General features: G+C 40.8%; 1 protein-coding gene across 1 annotated transcript in view; it reads right to left on the bottom strand.

Annotated features, from left to right (window-relative positions):
* Window positions 1-22,597, bottom strand: part of ADAMTSL3 (ADAMTS like 3) — a 676,817-nt gene that overhangs the window by 100,031 nt on the left and 554,189 nt on the right. Inside the window, exons 18-20 of the mRNA XM_073653131.1 lie at window positions 16,418-16,613; window positions 12,500-12,679; window positions 9,341-9,494 (exon numbers count right to left, since the gene is read on the bottom strand). Coding sequence (XP_073509232.1) covers window positions 9,341-9,494; window positions 12,500-12,679; window positions 16,418-16,613 — 530 coding nt within the window. The remainder of the gene's footprint in view (window positions 1-9,340; window positions 9,495-12,499; window positions 12,680-16,417; window positions 16,614-22,597) is intronic.

Below are 22,597 nucleotides of genomic sequence, written 5' to 3'. Positions count from 1 at the left end.
TCGGACTGAGTCTGTCAGATGAAAAAAATTGCAGCATGCATGATTTGCATCCCTAAATCGGATCCCACTTGGCCACGCAAGTCAATCGGTCCGTACAAAAAATCGGACCACACTCGGATGACATCCGAGTGGAGTCCGATTTTCACGGACTGATAGAATGGAAAAGATGGAGAATTTTTTTCCATCTTGTCCACATCTGAGAAAATCGGAGCACACTGTGAGGTAGGTAGTCTGAGCTTCATGTTTTCTTTCTTTGCAAGTAGAAATTATTCCAGGAAAAGAGACACATACAAACAGATAGATGAAAGACTAGGAACTTATTATATTAAATGACAGGCTGTGTTGAACTTTTTTGGATATTAAAATGCTCTAGAAAAGATTACATGATTTATGGCGATTTGAAATGGGAGTTTTTTTCTCCACCTTCTGTGAAGAGGGTTGGGATATTGTTTTCTTGAGGGGCAGGGAGTAGGTAGAGGTATAAATATATTATTCTGCATTTATTATATTGTTTTTGGTAATTTTACAAGAAAAAAAAAGTTTCCATAAAATTTGATTTCAGAAAATTCTATGATAATTGACAGATGCTCATAATATTAACCATAAGTATTAGGGTACCCATGCATGTAGTTGTGGTGTAAGGCATGCCTGCCAAAGTTTTTCTTCAAGCCTCTGCGATTTTCACACACGTTTTTTGCAATGTACGGCTTCTACATTTGAAACACATATAAACCATGATCCACAGAGGTTTGTGGGCGATCAGTTTGTACAGTGTCCATTTTAGGACATGATCAGATATCAAAATCAAACATCAGAATGATGTCAGTTTGAGGCTAAATACCCTGTCTGAGAACTGATTCTGATGAGTGATCCTCGTCAAAATCATTCATCAGAATCATTCGTCAGAATCACTTCTCAAAATCATTCGTCAGAATCATTCGTCAGAATCACTCGTCAGAATCACTCGTCAGAATCATTCGTCAGAATCATTCGTCAGAATCACTCGTCAAAATCACTCGTCAGAATCACTAGTCAGTATCACTCATCAAAATCACTCGTCAAAATCATTAGTCAGAATCACTCATCAGAATCACTCGTCAAAATCATTCATCAGAATCATTCGTCAGAATCACTTGTCAAAATCATTCGTCAAAATCATTCGTCAGAATCACTCGTCAGAATCACTCGTCAGAATCATTCGTCAGAATCACTCGTCAGAATCACTAGTCAGTATCACTCATCAAAATCACTCGTCAAAATCATTAGTCAGAATCATTCATCAGAATCACTCGTCAAAATCATTTGTCAGAATTGTTAGAATCTTGCTGTTAGGTTTTTTTTCCTTTGCTGGTCACATGACCTTGTTGGCCTATTTAATCCTGCTCTGCCCTTCTGGCTTTGCTGGACTTCATTGTATATCTACTTTCTAGCTAGCCTGTGCTCTGTATCTAACTCTGTTAGTTTGCTTGGTCTACGGACCTCTATGTTCTATCTATTTTGTTTGTTCGTCTGTCTGCTACTATTTCTGTTAGGAGGTGTCCCATATTCCTCCCAGTCCTTAGTACTTGTAGGGATTCCCTCCTCACATCTATAGGTCTCCGTACAGACTAGATTAGGACTTTAGCAGGTCTGATCGCAGGATCAGGTTCCCTGTTACATCGTAGGGATTCAGCTGAGTCTTATAGTAGGGACAGATCTCCTCTCTTTCCTTAGCTTTGGTAGCAGAACATAACAGTAAGTCCAGCCTGCAAATTCTCTAAGGAAAGATTTTTTTTTTTTTTTTTGTTCCATCATGGTGTCGGTTCAGGATTTGGCTAAACACCTGCAGGGACTCTCTCTGGAAGTGGCCGAGCTCCGTCAGCACGTGAGTAACTGTCCTGGAGCATATTTCTTGGAGCCTAAGGTATGTTTGCCGGATTTATTTTTTGGTGAACATCGAGAATTTTTTTCATTTAAAAATGCTTGCTTATTGTATTTTCGTTTGAGACCCAAGTCCTCTGGGGATGAATCCCAGCGCGTAGGGTTCATAATGTCACTTTTGCGCAAAGAGCCTCAGGAGTGGGCCTTTTCTTTGCAACCTAGTGATACATGCTTCAGATCAGTGGATAGTTTTTTTTCTGCTTTAGGACTATTATATGATGATCCTGACCGTGTGGCATCAGCTGAGACTGAGTTGAGACGTTTAAAACAAGGATCAGGTAATGTCGAAAAATATTGTACTCATTTTCGTCGTTGGTCCACTCAAACAGGGTGGAACGATTCTGCTCTGAAAAGTCTATTTCTTGCTGGGCTCAGTGAAAGGGTTAAAGACCTGCTAATTGCTTATCCTACACCTGAGGATTTGCAACAGGCTATGCAATTAGCTATACGGGTGGATAGAAGACTGCGTGCTAGGGTTAATGAGAGCAAATCCTCTGCTATGTCAGTTTCTGGTTATGATAATGTGTGTACTAACAGTGGTGAACCGATAGAGATTGGATCGGTGGCACCTCGCTCTCAAGAAAAAGACCGTCGTTTTTCAGAAGGCTTGTGTTTCTATTGCGGAAAATCTGGTCATTTGATTAAAGGCTGTGAGCTTCGTATGAAGAAAGAAAAAAAAATGGTCAGTCACGCCCGTATTGCCTGTTTAAATTCCAAGGGTATATTTTTAGCTGCTTCCACGATTGCTCAGGAAAAATTAATGGAATTTCGGGTGTTTGTTGATTGCGGGTCTACACTGAATGTAATTGATGGGGGATTCGTGGAAAAACTCAATTTAAAACCTGAACCTTTATCATCCCCCATTGCTGTGGTTTCTGTGGATGGCTCCCCTTTGAAGAATATTACTCTCAAGGTCAGTGAATTTCCTCTCACTATTAATGGTGTTCACCATGAGAAATTGGATTTGGTAGTGTTGAATAACTTGCCTTCTCCAGTAATATTGGGTTTGCCCTGGTTAAAATTTCACAATCCTGTACTGGATTGGTCTACCAGTGAAATTAAATCCTGGAGCCATAAATGTTATGACAAGTGTTGTAACGGACGTATTGCAGCTTTGGATAGGGGAGAATTGCCTGTTCCTATTCAGGATTTTTGGAGAGTTTTTTCTGAGAAGGAATCGCAGGTTTTGCCTCCCCATAGAGACTATGATTGTTCTATTGAATTTGTCCCTGGAGCGACTCTTCCTAAAAGTCGTTTATTTAACCTTACCATTCCTGAGAGGAAGGCTTTGGAGGAATACATACAGACAAGTTTGGCCGCCGGTCACATTAGGCCCTCTAAGTCTCCTGTGGCGGTTGGATTTTTTTTTGTAAAAAAAAAGGACGGCGGTTTACGTCCTTGTCTGGATTTTCGTGAGATTAACAAAATTACGGTACGCAATCCTTACCTACTGCCATTGATTCCTGATCTGTTTAACCAGTTATTGGGGGCCAAGTGGTTCTCTAAAATTGACCTTAAGGGGGCATACAATCTGTTGCGCATGAAGGAGGGTGATGAATGGAAGACTGCTTTTAACACTCCTGTGGGTCATTTTGAGAATCTGGTTATGCCTTTTGGTCTTACTAATGCTCCTGCATTTTTTCAGAATCTGATTAATGACATCCTTAGACCTTTGATCGGTAAAAATGTGGTTGTGTATTTGGATGACATTTTGATTTATTCGCCAGATCTGGAGTCTCATTGGCGGAGCGTGCGTGAGGTATTACAGTTATTAATGGACAATTCGCTTTTTGCTAAGCTGGAGAAATGTGAATTCGCTGTACAGAGAATTAGTTTTTTGGGCTACATTATCTCCAGCAAAGGTTTTGAGATGGATCCGGTTAAGGTTCAGGCTGTGCAGGAATGGCCTAGGCCTATTGGTTTGAAATCGATACAGAGGTTTTTGGGTTTCGCCAATTACTACAGAAAATTCATAAAAATTTTTTCTAGTATTGTCAAACCTCTGACTGATCTCACCAGGAAAGGTGCTGATGCGGTTCAGTGGTCTTCTGAGGCCATTGAAGCTTTTATGTATCTCAAGGAGAGGTTCACCTCTGCTCCCATCCTTATGCAGCCTGATGTTACTAGGCCGTTTTTGGTTGAGGTTGATGCTTCCTCTGTGGGGGTTGGCGCAGTATTGTCTCAGGATAACGGGGATGGATTACATCCCTGTGCCTTTTTTTCAAAAAAATTTTTTCGGAGACTGAACTGAATTACGATATTGGTAATCGGGAATTATTGGCTATTAAACTCGCATTTGAACACTGGCGCCACTTCTTGGAAGGTGCGGAATTTCCCGTTCAGGTTCTTACGGATCATAAAAATCTGATATATCTTGATGCTGCCAAGCGCCTGAATGCCCGTCAGGCTAGGTGGGCACTGTTTTTCTCGCGGTTTAATTTCTCCGTTACTTACATCCCTGGTACTAAGAATGTTAAGGCGGATGCCTTGTCTCGCAGTTTTTCTCCCATAGTCGGTGCTGAGAAAGAGGAAAACATTTTACAAGAAGGTGTTGTGATAGCTGCTTTAGACTCCGTTTTGGAAGATGAGATTCTTAAAGCTCAGGAGAATGCCCCATCTAACACTCCTCATGGGAGGTTGTTTGTGCCTGGGACCTTTAGGAGAGATTTGTTTGTTGAGTGTCACGAATCTCGGTTGGCAGGTCATCCCGGAATCTCTGAGACCAAGAGACTGGTGGGTCGCAGTTTTTGGTGGCCTGGATGGCAGAAGGAAGTCATTAAGTGGGTGCGCCAATGTACTATATGTGCTAGATCTAAGTCCTCACATACTCCTGCTGCGGGGTTGCTTTGTCCTTTGGAGGTCCCCAGTGCTCCTTGGACACATTTGGCTATGGACTTTATAACTGACCTTCCCTCCTCTGAGGGTTTTACTGTCATCTGGGTGGTCGTGGACCGTTTTAGCAAGATGTGTCACTTGGTTCCCTTCGTCAAACTGCCCTGCGCTAAAACTCTCGCTAAGGCCTTTGTCAAGGAAATTGTCAGACTTCATGGCGTTCCTACTGACATTGTTTCTGATAGGGGTCCTCAGTTCGTGGCTCGTTTTTGGCGTGCCTTTTGTGACAGGTTGGGAATTCATTTGTCGTTTTCGTCCGGATATCATCCTGAATCTAATGGCCAGACAGAAAGGAAAAACCAGGATGTTGAGCAGTTCTTGCGTTGTTTTGTGGCAGACAATCAAGAGGGGTGGTCTGAGTTTCTGCCACTTGCCGAATTTGCTCTGAACAATCATACATCTTCTTCTGCTGGTTGTTCGCCTTTTTTTTGTTGTTCTGGGAGACATCCGTCGTTTGGGTCGTTCTCCAAGTTGGGATCTGCCGTGCCTGAGGAGGAGAATTTTTCCGGTGATTTGGAAAGAGTTTGGACGGATGTGCGTGGTAATCTTCAGGAGGCCAACAGAAAATCTAAAGACTACTTTGATAGGAAACGACAGGAGGTTTTGTTCGCTGTTGGTGACATGGTTTGGTTGTCCTCTAGGAATCTGCGGTTGAGGATTCCTTCTAAGAAATTGGGTCCCAAGTTTGTAGGGCCCTTTAAGGTGCTTCAGGTTGTCAACCAATCTGCTGTTAGGTTGGAGGTTCCTACCTCCTGGAGAATTAATCCGGTCTTTCATGTCTCTCTGTTAAAAAAAGCTGTTGTGTCGGATGGTGACGCCTCTGCCTCTGTTCCTCCGGTGGTGGAGGACGGGGAATATGAAATTTCTCGCATCCTTGACTCTAGACGGTATAGAGGTAGTTTGCAGTATCTTGTGGCCTGGAAAGGTTTCGGAGCCGAGGATAACTCTTGGGTGAGGTCAGATGATGTTTCCGCGTCCAGACTTATCAGAGCGTTTCACAGGAGATTTCCTGATAAGCCTGGTCCTAGGGGATCCGGAGGATCCTCTTAGAAGGGGGGGTACTGTTAGAACCTTGCTGTTAGGTTTTTTTTCCTTTGCTGGTCACATGACCTTGTTGGCCTATTTAATCCTGCTCCGCCCTTCTGGCTTTGCTGGACTTCATTGTATATCTACTTTCTAGCTAGCCTGTGCTCTGTATCTAACTCTGTTAGTTTGCTTGGTCTACGGACCTCTATGTTCTATCTATTTTGTTTGTTCGTCTGTCTGCTACTATTTCTGTTAGGAGGTGTCCCATATTCCTCCCAGTCCTTAGTACTTGTAGGGATTCCCTCCTCACATCTATAGGTCTCCGTACAGACTAGATTAGGACTTTAGCAGGTCTGATCGCAGGATCAGGTTCCCTGTTACATCGTAGGGATTCAGCTGAGTCTTATAGTAGGGACAGATCTCCTCTCTTTCCTTAGCTTTGGTAGCAGAACATAACAAGAATCATTCGTCAGAATCACTTGTCAAAATCATTCGTCAGAATCATTCGTCAGAATCACTCGTCAGAATCACTCGTCAGAATCACTAGTCAGTATCACTCATTAAAATCACTCGTCAAAATCATTCATCAGAATCATTCGTCAGAATCACTCGTCAAAATCATTCGTCAGAATCACCTGTCAAAATCATTCGTCAGAATCACTCGTCAGAATCATTCGTCAGAATCACTCGCCAGAATCACTCGTCAGAATCACTCGTCAGAATCACTCATCAAAATCATCCGTCAAAATCACTCGTCAAAATCACTTGTCAGAATCAGTTCTCAGACAGGGTATTTAGCCTCAAACATGACATCATTTTGATGTTTGATTTTGATATCTGATCATGTCCTAAAATGGACACTGTAAGTTTGAGTGTTTGTTGCTATGTTCCCTCAAGGTCAGTCTTTATCTGTGTACACTAAGCAAAGAAAACTGCTTTACCTGGTCAATGTTTTCTTAAATAACCTAAGATATGTTCTTAACCATTGTCCTCAATGGTATGCCAGCAAAAGGTGTACTTTCTTTTCCTACTGAAGGAAATATCTTTAACTATGAATCATAAATTAATACATAACCAGTTTGCTAGTGTTTTTTATAAGTTACATTGCTAATGATGATGATAAATTCATATTAAAGAAGCACTCCTCCCATCAAAATTTTAATCATCAATATATTGCAATCATCGTATTATATAGCACTGTGTTCTTACAATTGCTCATTTTGCCTTTCTACCCAGCTAATTCTTCTGTTTTCCATTAGGTCTATGACTTCACATGATTAAAAACTGACTAGCTGAATCCTTCTAATCTCTATGTACAAACAGAAAGTACATTTTCTCTTTGTGAGTCATAAGTCACTGCAAAAGTCCCTGGCAGGTGGGAGGAGGGAGCAGCTGGGTCAGGAGTTGAAGAGGATGATGATTTATGCAGGGACAATACACTTCCTGTTTCTACATACAGCAGAGAAAAGAGAAGAATTATCTGGGTAGAAAGGCCAAATGAGCAATTGTAAGTACACAGTGCTATATAATTGTCAGGATTCCTGTTGTCCTTTTTGACCACTAGTGGCTGCTATTGTTCATCTTAATAATTGTGCTACAATCCCACTCCTTACCACTGGAGGCTGCTGTTGTGTTCTAAAATTAACCTTTACTAAGAATGCAGATTCTGAATCTGTGGAATCCATCTTGTTACCTGTTTGTGCCTACTTAAAGCCACATGAATCTCTCAATCATTGCTTGAGTATTGAGTCTAGCTGTTAGTCTAATTCCAGTCTCTGGCTCCTGAACTTTCTTACCCAGACTGTTCTCATTTATCTCTAGATTGTTTCCTCTTATGATACTGGTGTAGCACTGATGGAAACCAGTGGCCGAAGGAGCACGAGGAGGAACAGCAAGAGGTAATAGATGTTATTGGAGATAGCAAAGGGTTGTAGGAAACAATCCGGAGATAAATGAGAACAGCTGCAGAGGTCTAGCAACTGGTGGATCAGTGAAATCACCATCTCAGTGCAGACCATGGAGCATCCTGTGCTTGATCCATGTGAGTATGACAGAGTTTGATATCTTGGGCATAGTTTTATTTTGTCCTGACAACCCATTAAATGTTGTGTGATATTACAATTTAAAAACATTTCCAAGGTGAAAAAGGGTGTTACAGGCATACCTGTACATCATGGAAACACATAAGAATGCAAGACCAGGAGTTCACACAAGGGGCACTGTTATACCACAGTAGAAACAAGTCATTGTCACCTACAAATAGGTCATTTTGTGCTTCATTACAGCTGGCTGGCAGACTGAAATGCCAACTAACAGAGACTGCAGCACATTTAAAAACCCAGTGGAATTCTAAGAATGTTCTTGGCACAGATCTAAGAATAAAAAAGTGCAGTGTTATAGTCATCATAATTAATTAATTCTTGAACAGTCGGATGGCAACACTAAAAGGAATATTTTTTAATCCAAGGAATATGAAACCATTAAGGTATAATTTAAGTATTGGTAATTAAATTGTTGTATTCATTAATCTCCAAAACCAACCTGTGTTAATTTTCCTCATTAGGACCATAACAGATTTATTTATTGGTAAGTGACTTTATATTCTCCAAAATAATTAATGGATGAAAACAAAAAAAAAATTGAGAAGAAAACCTATGTCACTGCTTACACATTTAAAGATAAAACGATTACATTTTGGGATCTAGACCATGATCAGTTACACTAAAAGCCATGAAAATATTTAAGGGTAATTCCTGCAAGAACCTATGCAAATGGAGCAATAAAGTCACCTGGCTTCCATGTAGTCTCTGTGGGGTACATACAAGATATTCTCCAATGGTAACAAATGCATGAAATAGAGTATATGAAATCTGACAAAAGAAACTCGTGCCAACATGAAATGCAATTCTATGGAAGCTCTATTAAAGTGTAATAAAACAGAGCTGTAATACGGTCATTTAATAAATCTGTTGAGGACATGATTTGGTGGCATGTACTAACATATATATTTTTCACAGGTTTTCCTTCTGTACTTGTAAGTGCAATCTTCCATCAGCCTCATCCAACTGGAAAATAGTTTTCCAATGTGAACTGTTTTTGATGGGGGCTGATGGACCGATCTGGTCACATGCGTCTCCATCAACTGTCATTTTGGGAACAGTAGAGCTCTACAATCTATAAGAAAGGCTGCACCAATCCAAAATATAGATAAAAGATTTCATATCCTTCTATTAGCATAATATATGTGTTAACAGAAGGTCAAAAATAGAAATATTAGTGTATGTTCATGTTATAAGATAAATTACACATAGTTTCATTATTGGTCAAGTTAGACATTACCAAGTACATCCTTCAGAACCTCAGGTGTGTTCTCATCCCAGTTCTTTAGCAACCATGGGTTTGGATAAAATATTACAAGTCATTATTGGAACATTCTTCTCTATGTAAAAACAGACAGCAATTCAAGTTCAGGATTTAGAAGAATCAGCTTTACAATACTTACTGTGGCATGCACTTACACGACACATTCTGACAAGAGCTGGGGTGGGAAGTCCATGACACAGTGACCCATTAACAATGACTACTTGCCCTTTAGCTGTTATCTTCTGACAAAGTAGTGTCCTTCTCTGGACTCCAACACCACATCTTGAAGAGCACTACATCCACAAACATAAAACCATAAGTCTAAAATTCACTTCATGCGTTAAGCTTCAAGTCCCCTTAAAGAGGACCTTTCATGAATTTTTTCATGTTGAACTGGAGACATGAAGTAAAAAGGCTGCAGAGCAGAATAAAACTTTTTAGGTTAAAATTGGCCTTTCCGCTGCGGAGATATTTGCAATCAAAGTATTTGGTACCTAATGAGTTAACACCCACTTGCATTTAAACATTTTTTTTTACCAGATAGCGTTCACTGGGAGCTGGTGTAACGGGCTTGGTTTGGGGATTCAATCCGGTGACCTGTTGCAGCTATTGCCTTTTCTTCCCTGTCCAAATGCTAATGGTTTCTATTGTCTTTGTTTTCCATTCTTGGTTTGCTCCTCTCCAAGTGCTTCTCATTTTCCCTTTTTGGTTTGCCCTATCGCATTCTGGGTGGGGTTTTATATGTTCACCTTACATTGCACATCCTTGTTGGCTATACTTCTAGGTGGAGTTCTAGCCCCTCAGTTACAGGATTTTCCCTGCTAGGCAAACACCGTTTGTATTCCTGCTGAGTGTCTGTTTGTCTACCTTCCAGTACCTTTTCCTTTGATGACAGTTAGGGTTCTGGGAGGTTATTTTTTCATTCATTTTTGGTTCTCCTTAGTCTTCCCTCTCTCCCCTTTATGAACGTGCTTTAAGCTTTCTCACCCTGGTTCTTAGTGTCCACCTACACACTTTCCTCTCCCCTTGTTAGTAGAGTATAGTGGCCTCCCCTCTGGCTCCTCAGGAGGTACGAGAAACACCTCTACAGGCTTCTAGGGAGTCTGGTTCGAGGTGGTGTTTTTAGTTGTGTGACTAGGGATTGTCTAGTCTGCACAGGGGCCAGTAAGGAGTGGGTGTGGCTTCTCTCTGTAATAGGTCTTCTTTATTTCTGTTACCTGTGTGTGAGTCTGTCACATTCATAACAGCATGTACTTCTGCCTGTATGATACGCACTAATCATAAGCAGGTAGCAACACTCAAAGGAAAAAACACCACCCCCACAATAGTTTAGAGAACATTTCTCAGTGTGTAAGATTTAATGATACAGCTCTTATCTTTCGGTATAATCTCCTGCCTGAGTCAGAGTGGAGCACTGCTGAGTTTAGCTTTGTCACATTATAAACCCTCCTTTCAACTTTTCTGATTACTGAGTGCAATTACACTTATGAATGTTGTGCTCTAGCAACTTCTAATAGGTGTGTAGTGAGAGCAGGCTGTCATTACTTCTCACACACGATTAACCCAGAATAGGCAAGTTGCTAAACTGTAATATTCTGCATGAGTCATTGTGTGTGTGTGGGGGGGGGGGGGGGGGAGAGAGCTAGCAAAGCTGAGTTTAGCTGTGTCACATTACAAACCCTTCTATCAGCTCTCCTGATGATGAGTTTGTCAGTAATCACACTTTTGTCTGTTTTACTCAAGTAACTTGTAATCACTCTGTAGTGAGATCAGGGCTATCAATACATTTCAGACAACAGTAACCTGCCTGTTCTGGACTACTCCTTTGTGAGATGTAATGATACCTGCAGTGTGAATACAAGTTGAGCACAACAGATATTAGTGTAAAACTGACACTTTGAGCTCACATCTCTGGATAGGCAGTGTGGGGGAAGGGCAGTACTACAGAGCTGACAGTGCTATGAGAAGAGGAGAGCTGATAGAAGGGATTGTAATGTGTCAAAGCTAAACTTAGTTACCCTCTTGATATATAAGAATCATGCAGGGAGAAGAAGTGAATGCCCACAGTGAAAACTATCTAATAATAGCCATTTGAACTTAAAAACTAACTCATTAGGTGCTAAATACTTTGATTGCTGGTATCTCCACAATGGAGAGGTGAAATAATATTTACAAAAAAGTACTTTGTAAGTTCATTGAATTATTTAGTTTGTACTGATTTTGAGATTCAGCCTATATTATATTTCTTTCGGAAACATTTGGTCAGCTTGTTGACACCATTGATTTAAAGTCAATTGGTTTTATGTAAAGAGGACCAAACGCAGAGCTTCCTAATAATCTGTTTTAGTAGATACTTTTATTTCATGGTTAATAACTATTCTGAAACATCTTTTTACAGAACACTGTGTTGTGCTGTTCCTCTGCTGGTCCTCCTGTGTATTTCTAATAATCATTTCCCTTGTCAAAAAGGTGTGTCCCTAAACAATCTGACAGTGTCTCACTGATTGGATAATGTGAGAAATGGAGGGAGACATCCACAACTGGTAACACACAGTTGTTGAAGAGGTTGTCCTCTACAACACATAATGCCCCCATCGAATTAAACGGTGGAGATAACTGTTTTTGTAATTACCTTGAATTGTCATTCTTGCCTGTGAGCGGCGCTATCACTGACCACTCACTGGGCTTCACATGAGCCGGCTCTGACATCCGCTGATGTCACATCAAGTTCTGGCTGCAGCCGGGTGTGACCCAGTGATGCGCACCCCCTTGATTGATGGCTGCGGGTGGCGTTTCACCGCATGTCACAGCCCGGCATACACCGCGAACTTTCCCTCTCTGCATTCGGTCTGTGACCACTCTGTGCCGGGGAAGAACGGCTCCATGCACAATAGGCAGGTAAGTTGCAATTGCCTGCCTGTTAGTGCTTCGGCACATTTTTTGTTTTTCCATAAAGTCCTGGAAATACCCTTTAAGGCTCCTTCATAACAGAGAGCAAGTTTTTTTTCTGAAGTGCTGCAGCTTCTCAGAGTAAACATAGTTTTAAAAATGAGCCTTATGCAGGTAATGAGTCGGTGTTATTATCCGATTGTTAGTGGCACTATTTTGAATTCTAATTTATCTAGAAGGAATACACCTGCTATATAAACTACGGCTTGAGTATCACCTTGGGAAAAAGGACTTTTTAAGCTGGACTTTAAATTTAAAGGTGTGAACCCTGAAAAAACATCTAATACATTTGACCTTCATGATGTTTATGATGGCACTACTGATACATATGATCTTAGACCAGACTGACCTTAGACCATTCGCCTGTTCTTAACTGCAGGGGACAATCCAATTTCCCACAATGTTTCTGACTCGCAGGCTTTTGTATCTGGCAGAGCTCTTCTGAAAGCTTCATAAAGCTCCCATCTGCCAACAACTGTTTGCAGCTCACTTTGCGGTTTTGGACACCTCCTCCACACGTCCGAGAACACTGAGAACACAAGCACAGCATTGTTCAGGCCATCAGAATCACTTCAGTCACAGGGTATTGCATGGCGCATGTCAACTGGACAACACAGAGAACAAGATCTTTACGCAGAGCAGGGTCACATGCTCGGATACCTTTTAGGAATTGCATGGTATGTAGCCAGATTCATCTTGTTACCTAATAACCTTGTGCTGTCATGAGTCAGTATAGATGAACAACGGTGCTTCGACATTAATGTTTATTAACTTGACACAAAATAAAAAAAACGTCTTAGGCAAGTGTGGAAAAATACTGCAGATTAAGAAGACTTTCAAAAATAGTTCAAAGTTTATTTATACAAATTAACAAAATGCAAAGTGAATGAAAAAAAGGGAAATTTAAATCCAATCAATATTTGGTGTGTCTAACCTTTCCCTTCCAAACAAAATCACAGTGCTCAACGTCACCCATTTCTTAGTGTCGTCAATGCTGAGAAACATAGGCAGATAATTATAATTAACCATCATGCAGTACAATCAGGGATGTGTCTGATTGACTCCAAATTTATTCTGCAGCAAGACAACGGATCCAAACATACAACCAATGTCATTAAGAACTTTCTTGCGTGTACTGAAGAATAAGAAGTCCTTGAAGAGTTTATATGGTCCCAACAGAGCCTTGATCTCAACATCATCGAGCCTGTCTGGAATTACATGAAGAGACAAAAGGATTTGCACAAATCTACATACACAGAAGATCTGTGGTTAGTTCTTCAAGATGTTTGAAACAATCTCCCTGCTAAGTTCCTTCAAAAACAGTGTGCAAGTGTACCTTGAAGAATTGATGCTGCTTTGAAGGCAAAAGGTGGTCACATCAAATCTTGATTTGATTTGGATTTCTCTTTTGTTCATACACTTTGAATTTTATTAATTGATAAAAATAAACTATGAACACTTCTATTTTTGAAAGCATTCTTACTTTGCAGCATTTTTTCCACACCTGCTTAAAACTTTTGCACCATACAGAACATATACTCTCCTCAACACTGTAACTGCCAAACCAAAAAACAAAAGTAATGGAATCATAAAAATCGCAGGCTTAATAAACTGGTTAATGATATGCAAATGTTTAAAAAACTAGAGAAAAAACTCAAAACATCTTGATTTATTAAATATAGAATATTAATGTCACATGCAGAAATAACTGCACATATACAGTATAAAGCAGACAAAGAGGTCATAACCAATGACCATAAACCTTCAGCACTAATTCACTAATTACAATAATTACAGCAATTCAGGATATTAAAATATAACTTTTAATATCAAACTTTATAAAGAGCCACTGTGACTATGACACTAAAACACACCAAGCAAGCACAAAACCAAATAGACAAAATAAACCCTCTCCAATGTGAGGGAATTAAAGTTAGAGATGAATAAGTATTCCACTGAAAGTTACCATATACACTGGGAATAATCTTATTACCATGGAAAGTATATATTTCACAAGCCAGCAATACACTTGTATGAAGCGAGGCTGCGCCCTATAGTCATACATGACCACTGGATAGCCGTGTCAATAGTCAGGCCCTGGCTGGGAGTATGTATAACCCATACATGCCCTCCGGTCCCAGCTCAGAAACCGGTGAATCCTCGCAGCGCACAGTGCGTGTGCTGAGGGGATTCTTAAGTTTGCAGTCACCCTTCACACAGAGTGACTGCAGACTTATCAGTTTGGACTGGACAACACCTTTTATAGCTTTATGTCACCCAACTTTTGTGTGGAGTATATCAGCAGCGTCCTTCACTAGTTCATGGCATCTCCTTTGTGGTGACCAGGGAGGGCATCAGGATAAATGAATACCCCATTTTGTCCTGTTGGAGATATACCTTCCCTAGGAAAACCAAAAACTCTTGCCCTAAAAAGGGCAGTCCATGGCTGACCCTATATGTAGCTCTTGTGATATTAGGCACCAGATGTGTACCATGGGAGGCAAGTCTGGAGAACCCATTCTTGAATGTTTAGGCCACATAGGCTGCTCACTGTAACATGAGCTACATGTGACCTGGTGTTATCATGTTGAAAACGGCTCTTGTAACATTTTGTCACTCATGCGGATCATGGATCCACTGTACCACGGTCCGGGTTTACCTTTGGAGGGGCGTGGCTAAGCAGCCACCTGATTTTCGCTAGAGCTTCTGATGTTGGAGTTAGGCTTGAGCTGCAGGTGGCCACCAGGTACCACTCCAAGGGTAGCCCTGGTGCATTGTCGCTGTGACGGTGGTTGGCGCATGGCGCCACTCCTTTAGGGCAGGAAACGTTAGGATCCACTAATAGGTTTGCCGTGACGTGGCAATGGGCTTCATACAGTCTGAACAGAATGTTAAACTAAGAACCTCATGTTCAGTTTTATACATTTTTTCCGAGAGGCATTAGATCATTGTATGTTTTTGGAGGTGCTGTCCATTCTCTTTTTTTTCAGCATATTGCATGATCTGTCCTTTTTTTTCAGATGTGCGCTCCTCCCATTTGACACAGGTGATTTTAATTAGCAGGAGACTGCAAAGAGGGTCTAGCCTATTTTTGCTCTCTCTTGAGAGCTTGAGGAAGGTGAGTTACAATGCTCCTTTCATGTGGTGTTGGTGCAGTGTGTTGGCCATTGTTGCTGTGATTTTGTGCTTGTGGGGCGGATTCATGGGGACTCAGTCTTACAGCATGGGTGCTGTGAGGCACCAGGCCACCCGCCCTGCTGGTGCATTGTCGGTGCGACGGTGGTTGGCACCTGGCGGCGTTCCTTTAGGGCAGAAAACGTTAGGACCCACTAAGAGGTTTGCAGTGACATGGCAGTGGGCTTCATACAGTCTGATCAGAATGTTAATCTAAGAACCTCATGTTCAGTTTTATATATTTTTGCCGAGAGGCATTAGATCATTGTATGTTTGTGGAGGTGTGATCCATGCTCTTTTTTTTCAGCGTAATGACCTGATGCCTCTCAGCTATTTCCAAAGTACGCGCACTGCTGCTTTAAGAACCGGGAAGCATGCATGCATACTAGGCACTCCACTAGGAGGCGTGCGCAGGTCCAGGGGACCAGAAAGTCCTGCAGGGGACAGAGACACCGCCGAGCGGCCGCAGTGAGTATGTTGGTGTCCCTGCCGGGAGAAGGGAGAGGGAACATGCAGGAACGCTGTCATTAGCGTTACACATTTCTCTTCCATGGGGTGCCATTTCTGACACCATGAAACGGGAAGGCATTTTCTTTGTTAAGTAACGCCATTTTATAGTCAACTGTTTTCAACTATTTCCTGGACGCCTGTTTAATGAATAATTAGACTTACCTGTGGTTGAATTCTTGTTAATGATAATTTTGTAGTCTAAACTTTAGTTTTGTTCCTAAGACTTTCAATGGGGTATACTTAGTTTTTCAATATGACCTTGAATGATTTTGTTAAGAAAATTACTTTTTTGGGTGTGAAAAATAAGAAATCTTGTTTGAAATCAGTGGCTCACATTTACAGGAGTATTTTGTAATATGGTTTCCCGTAGAAAATAGTGATTCTGAAAGGAAACATAAGATTTTCTGACATCTGTTGGGGGTGTACTCATTTATGCCGAGCACTGTATACAGTACATCTACCATTGTCTAGTACTGCAAAACTGTAGGCTTTTATGCTACATCCGCTTATATTGAAAATCATTCAATTTTAGAAATCTGAATAATGAATCGCCATTGGCAAGTTGGCAAGTCTACGGTATTACCTGTTGCCAGTCTTCAGCGTGCCAAGCTGGGGGGCAGTCGATCTGATTACACGGCTGCAGTGCTGATGGCTTTTTACCTTCACATTCTTGTTGAGAATTATTGCTAGAGTCAATCAGACCAGAACAGTGGACATCTCTTGTCTGTATCCCAACCCCGCATGTAGCTGAGCACCGACTCCAGGATCCTGTATGCCACCTGTTTAATAAATTCACAAATATATAGATGATGTTCACTGGTCCTCAAATATAATTCACATCCATAATATTGTTAATTTCCAACATTAAAGATGACTCCGTTTTGAGAAAATGTGTCACTGTCACTTATCTGGGCAGACATTGCTTCAGCCATATCATAGCCAATTAAAGGATAGCACTTGTCATACTGTCTTCCTGTAGAAGATTTTTTCCTACTACTGTACGTACAATTTATTCATGTCTAGACGGATTACCGCAGAATTGAGAGATATTCTCGCCTTTTAAAAGAACGACTGGAACAGTTTATGTATAAATCCATAGATGGCACAGATAAGAATCTCCTACTGGATTATTGTGCAATACATGTAGACTACCCCTCTTCTTTACATATTTTATGTGCTTGGTAAGTGTATAGTAATTATATTGTACTAGATATGTCTTTTGTTAAATTCTTCCTTGTGATAAATTCTGTTGTTATCATGAAATTCTCAGTCTTATCACAATACACATACAGTACATGCTACACACCTCACCATGGCTCTGGGTAAGCGAGCGCTGCCTGAATTGAAATCCCGAACCAGCATGTCCGCACAGACATTGCAGGATCCAAACGAGTGCACAACCACAGTGTGAGTGCGATCATGGTCTTATTCCTTTCTCCTCTCTGCAGCACCCGCAGGATCAAACAGTAGTCGCTGCGTGACAGGAAAAAGGGGTGAGAATGTGCCTGCACTGAAACTGTGTGTGCATTTAGCTCCTGCAGTATCAGTGCGCATGCGCAGAACCGGAAATTCAATTCAGGCTGCTCTCGCTCTGGGCAAGTGAGCGCTGTCAATCAAGTTTTGGGGAGGTGGGCAGCATGTCGACTAAGGGGGTGGAATGGTGCAAGGATACACTGAGCAGCCCTAATTTGTATATGAAATGAAACCATTTTTCTGTACAAATAAAGAAGTGAAATCTATTCTACAGGCATGAGTTTTATAGGGGCTAAGTCCCTACATCATGCTGCTCTTAGATGGGGTAGTAAAAACCTGGTGACATATTCCCTTTAAGTCTTCAATAGGTGGCAAATACCAGAAATAGGAGGCAAACAAAGAGGAGAGTAGAATGGTAAGGACCAGATTGGGGTAAAACATATCTAGGCAGTACTTAAGACAGACTGATAACAGCTTCGAGTTTGCTTAACTGCTTTTAGGATTCTTACGGAAGTTAAAGGAGAGGGCCGTGCAAGCGTTTGCCTCAACATGATGGGGATTTGGGGTCCCCTTACATCCAAATATCTTTAAGATGGGAATACCCATACAACTATACACATGCCAGGTGACAGACATCTCTCAACACTGGGGAAGCTTGTACAGACAAATAGGTGCCTAATTAAGGGAATTGTTCTTAGGCCTGGAGAAGTTTATGTTTTTTTCTTAACTAAGAGCTTTTTAACATCTCAAGGCTGTTCTACTAATGTAACTATTAGATAGGCGGATTATAAATGTATATATGTATCCTTTATATATCCTTTATTTAATTTGTCCTTTCATATATGGCACACTCTGTCTCTATCTCCTTTTAAGTCCCAAGACCACACGTAAGCCTCAGAATATGTCCATCCAAATTTCCATATATTCGTAAATGGAAGAAGATGAAAAACATTTAGGACGTTTTTCCACGTGGAATGAGCTATTGGATATTATATGGAATAATATAGTATATCATGGAAATTCTCTAATTCTTATTATTTTAATAAGGTAAACTAAAGCGTGCAAAATGTGAATCAGATCCATGAAATGCAAAATAAACTAAATTAATACAGTTACATTCCTTTAGTCTGAAGCATGATGTATGCCTGGCGTCATTGAGTAGTTCCAAACTTCTGATTTCAATCTGGAAACATCTAATAACAAATAATTATAAAGATCTTGAGGCAAAGATCCAGCCTTTGAAGAATTGGGAGGGAATGGTATTCTAAAACTTTTTAACGCATACATACCTACAGTTATGCAGGAGGCTGCACAATATTTGTGTTTCTAAATCACTTTCATTAGTGATTTTGCTGTAAATAGCAGCACGGGCTGCTCATACTCCATGAAGTCTTTAGGTTTTAGCTCCAGAACTGTACAATCAAATTACACTCTACAGAATTGGAGACAGAAACTTAGAGACATTGTAGACCATGTGTTGCTATCGAGAGTAAAATTGTTAAGTAAACTGATTTAGAAACATGTTGTTTTTCTGGGTCCTTCACTATATTGGTTTTTCTGTATAAATGGATGTACATTTTAAAGGTTATGGACACCTATTTTTCCTAAATGCATGTGTTTGTGGCTAAAAAAGAATTTTTCTAGAGGGTTTCATCTAAAACTTTGGGATGTTTGACTACAGAATTTAGGCACTTATGCACACAATTTGAGACAGCACTTGATTCTTTAGTATAAAAAAGCAAGACTTTATTATCCTCTTGTTATGAAAAGTCTTCCAGAATAAGATAGGTTGGTTCAAAAGTAGCTTAAAAATGCAAATATCGGCAGCAAAAATGGCATAGATTAACACAAGTACCGGTAATACATTTCTGACCTTTAGCGGTCCTTAGTCTCAGCTTCTTGGCTGAGGTGATTTTTTATACTAAAGGAAAAAGTGCTGGCTGAAACTGTGGATTGCTATGGATTAGAGTGAAATTGCCACATATCGGGCAGGTGAGCTAATTGAGGCCATTTGCATAATATGTACACCGTTGAGGGAATTTTTTTCCTAAATGCATGTATTTTTGTGCAAACGCATTTTGCAATATAGTTTCATCGAAAATGTTGGAAAGTTTGACTTCTACAGTATTTAGGTACTATAGTACATGGCCGACTGAGTAATGGGTTAACAGTTTAATCCTTCATTGAAATTGTCTGTAACCCTTTTCTTTCTTCTCAAGAACAATCTTCTAAGCCAGGGATGTCAAACTCCAATACAGAGAGGGCCAAAATATAAAACTTGAACAAAGTCGTGGGCCAACCTTGATATCTATTAACAGCCCTCCATACAGATAATGGGCCCCACATAGTCCTCCATACAGTATAATGGCCCCACATAGTCCTCCATACAGAATAATGGGCCCCACATAGTCCTCCATGCAGAATAATAGGCCCCACATAGTCCTCCATGCAGAATAATGGCCCCACATAGTCATCCATACAGAATAATAGGCCCCACATAACCTTCCATACAGAATAATGGGCACCACATAGTCCTCCATACAGTATAATGGGCCCCACATAGTCCTCCATACAGAATAATGGGCACCACATAGTCCTCCATACAGATAATGGGCCCCACATAGTCCTCCATACAGATAATGGGCCCCACATAGTCCTCCATACAGTATAATGGCCCCACATAGTCATCCATATAGTATAATGGACCCTACATAGTGCTCCATACAGAATAATGGGCTCCACATAGTCCTCCATACAGTATAATGGACCCTACATAGTGCTCCATACAGTATAATGGTCCCACATAGTCCTCCATACAGAATAATGGCCCCACATAGTCCTCCATTCAGAATAATGGGCCCCACATAGTCCTCCATACAGTATAATGGGCCCCACATAGTCCTCCATACAGTATAATGGCCCCACATAGTCCTCCATACAGAATAATGGGCCCCACATAGTCCTCCATGCAGAATAATAGGCCCCACATAGTCCTCCATGCAGAATAATGGCCCCACATAGTCATCCATACAGAATAATAGGCCCCACATAACCTTCCATACAGAATAATGGGCACCACATAGTCCTCCATACAGTATAATGGGCCCCACATAGTCCTCCATACAGAATAATGGGCACCACATAGTCCTCCATACAGATAATGGGCCCCACATAGTCCTCCATACAGATAATGGGCCCCACATAGTCCTCCATACAGTATAATGGCCCCACATAGTCATCCATATAGTATAATGGACCCTACATAGTGCTCCATACAGAATAATGGGCTCCACATAGTCCTCCATACAGTATAATGGACCCTACATAGTGCTCCATACAGTATAATGGTCCCACATAGTCCTCCATACAGAATAATGGCCCCACATAGTCCTCCATTCAGAATAATGGGCCCCACATAGTCCTCCAGGCCAAATATAATCACCCTGAGGGCCAGAGTTTGACATGCGTGTTCTAAGCTGATTTATTAGCAGGTGAAAGATAAGTCAGAGGAAGAGTGATAATGGCTATAAACTTGCTCTCTAAGGGGTTAAGTTTAATACTTATAGGAAATAAAATATGCAAATTGGAGCCTTGCCTCATTACTTAGGGTCTACTGTAAGCTAAACCAGATTCTTCTCCAAAAGCAAAATACTTTTTGCTCCTCGTCAGAGCAATGTAAGGGACCTTTTGGCTGGGTGAGAGGCATTCAATAAAAGTTCTAAGGGGTGGAGTTTCTCTTTAAGACGTGTGGCAAACTGCCATAAGGATATTTATAAGCTATCAATAGTTCCCCTGGAGAATAAAATATGCTAATAGCCTCTTTTAAGAGGAAGAGAACAGGGTGTCAGGTGCCACATATAGGAAGAAGCAACCCTACAAGTTAATATCGACTATTTACAGAGCCTTTCCATGTAACTTAGGACATAATGCCTGCTGTCACAAGAAGCTCCCTGATGAATTCACTGTTAAAGGGGCACTCTCAAGTTTGAAATGTATTCCTTATCATTGGTCTCTGGGGGTCTGACAGCTAAGGCCCCAGTGATCCCGAGAACCAGTCTTTGAAGAGCCCCACGATGTGGTGGTTTATCATGCCTGCTGTTCTTCCATTCACTCTTAATGGGATTGTTGGAGATTGCTGAGTACTGCGCTCGTCTGGTGTTTGGCACTCCCATTAGAATGAAGAGAGTGGCGGTGTGTATGAACAACCACCACTTCTTCACACTGGGCTCTTCTGAGCCACAGTTCTCGGGATCACTTGGGGTCCTAGTGGTCAAATCCCATTGATGGAAAACCATGGATAGGTGATAACTTTCAAACTCATGAATACCCCTTTTAACTCATTCTGCAGTCTGCTAAATAGTATGAAACATACACAAAGCCTGCGGAATCATAACAGTCCAAAATGTTTTAGGAAACACTATAGCGAAAATACTTTTTAGTCAAGACAGAGAAAAAGTGCATTCTCTTCAGTAAAATGGCCATATTCTTTACATGGACTTTCTGTTTGAAGGTTAATAAAGCTTAAAGGGGTATTCCCATCTCCAAGATCCTATCCCAATATGTAGCAGGTGTAATAATAATAATATTAGCAAATACCTTAAATTAGAAATGTAGTATAGTATTTTTGATTCGCTATGCCACTTACCTCATGTGCAGGCAATACAAGTGGCATAGCGATTCAAAAAAACTATTCTACATTTTTAATTGTAGGTATTTGCTAATATTATTATTACCCCTACTACATATTGGGATAGGATCTCGGGGATGGGAATACCCCTTTAATCCTATGGAAAATTGCATATTCTGTTTCAGCTTTTTAGATATATTTTACTTTTTAATATGCTATTATTGGTTTAATAAATAACAATATGATTATCACTACAATCTATTAACCTGTTCAGGTTCTTCTGTTCCTGGTCAATTCTGTTACTCGCTGTTTATCGTGTTTTGTGCTGATGATGATGCCAATGACTGTGTATGATTTCTCTCAGATCATTTACTCCGTTTTCTTTCAGATCATTTACGACAGTTATAAAAAAAACCTGCAAGCAGTACGAGGACACTAGGAGGAAGCCTTTATGTTCTCCCGCACCTCGCCGGGGCCTCCGGAATTGCCTTAGTAAACTTTCCAATGAACCTGTGCATCTTTCTGCTAAATGAATCTCTGCATGTCTAGCTTCTGTAATTGTATTACCATCTGTTTTAGATTACCTTTTATAAAATATCTCAGTATATTTCAACCTTCGCTTCCGTCCCTATGTTGCTTTGAAATAATCAAGGTCCATGTTTT

Source organism: Phyllobates terribilis, unplaced genomic scaffold (assembly GCF_046119375.1).
Source record: "Phyllobates terribilis strain yellow unplaced genomic scaffold, ASM4611937v1 Scaffold_11__3_contigs__length_659146591, whole genome shotgun sequence".
NCBI classification, from domain to species: Eukaryota; Metazoa; Chordata; class Amphibia; order Anura; family Dendrobatidae; genus Phyllobates; species Phyllobates terribilis.
The sequence above is the reverse complement of the archived record's forward strand: the minus strand, read 5'-3'. Positions and strand labels throughout refer to the sequence as shown.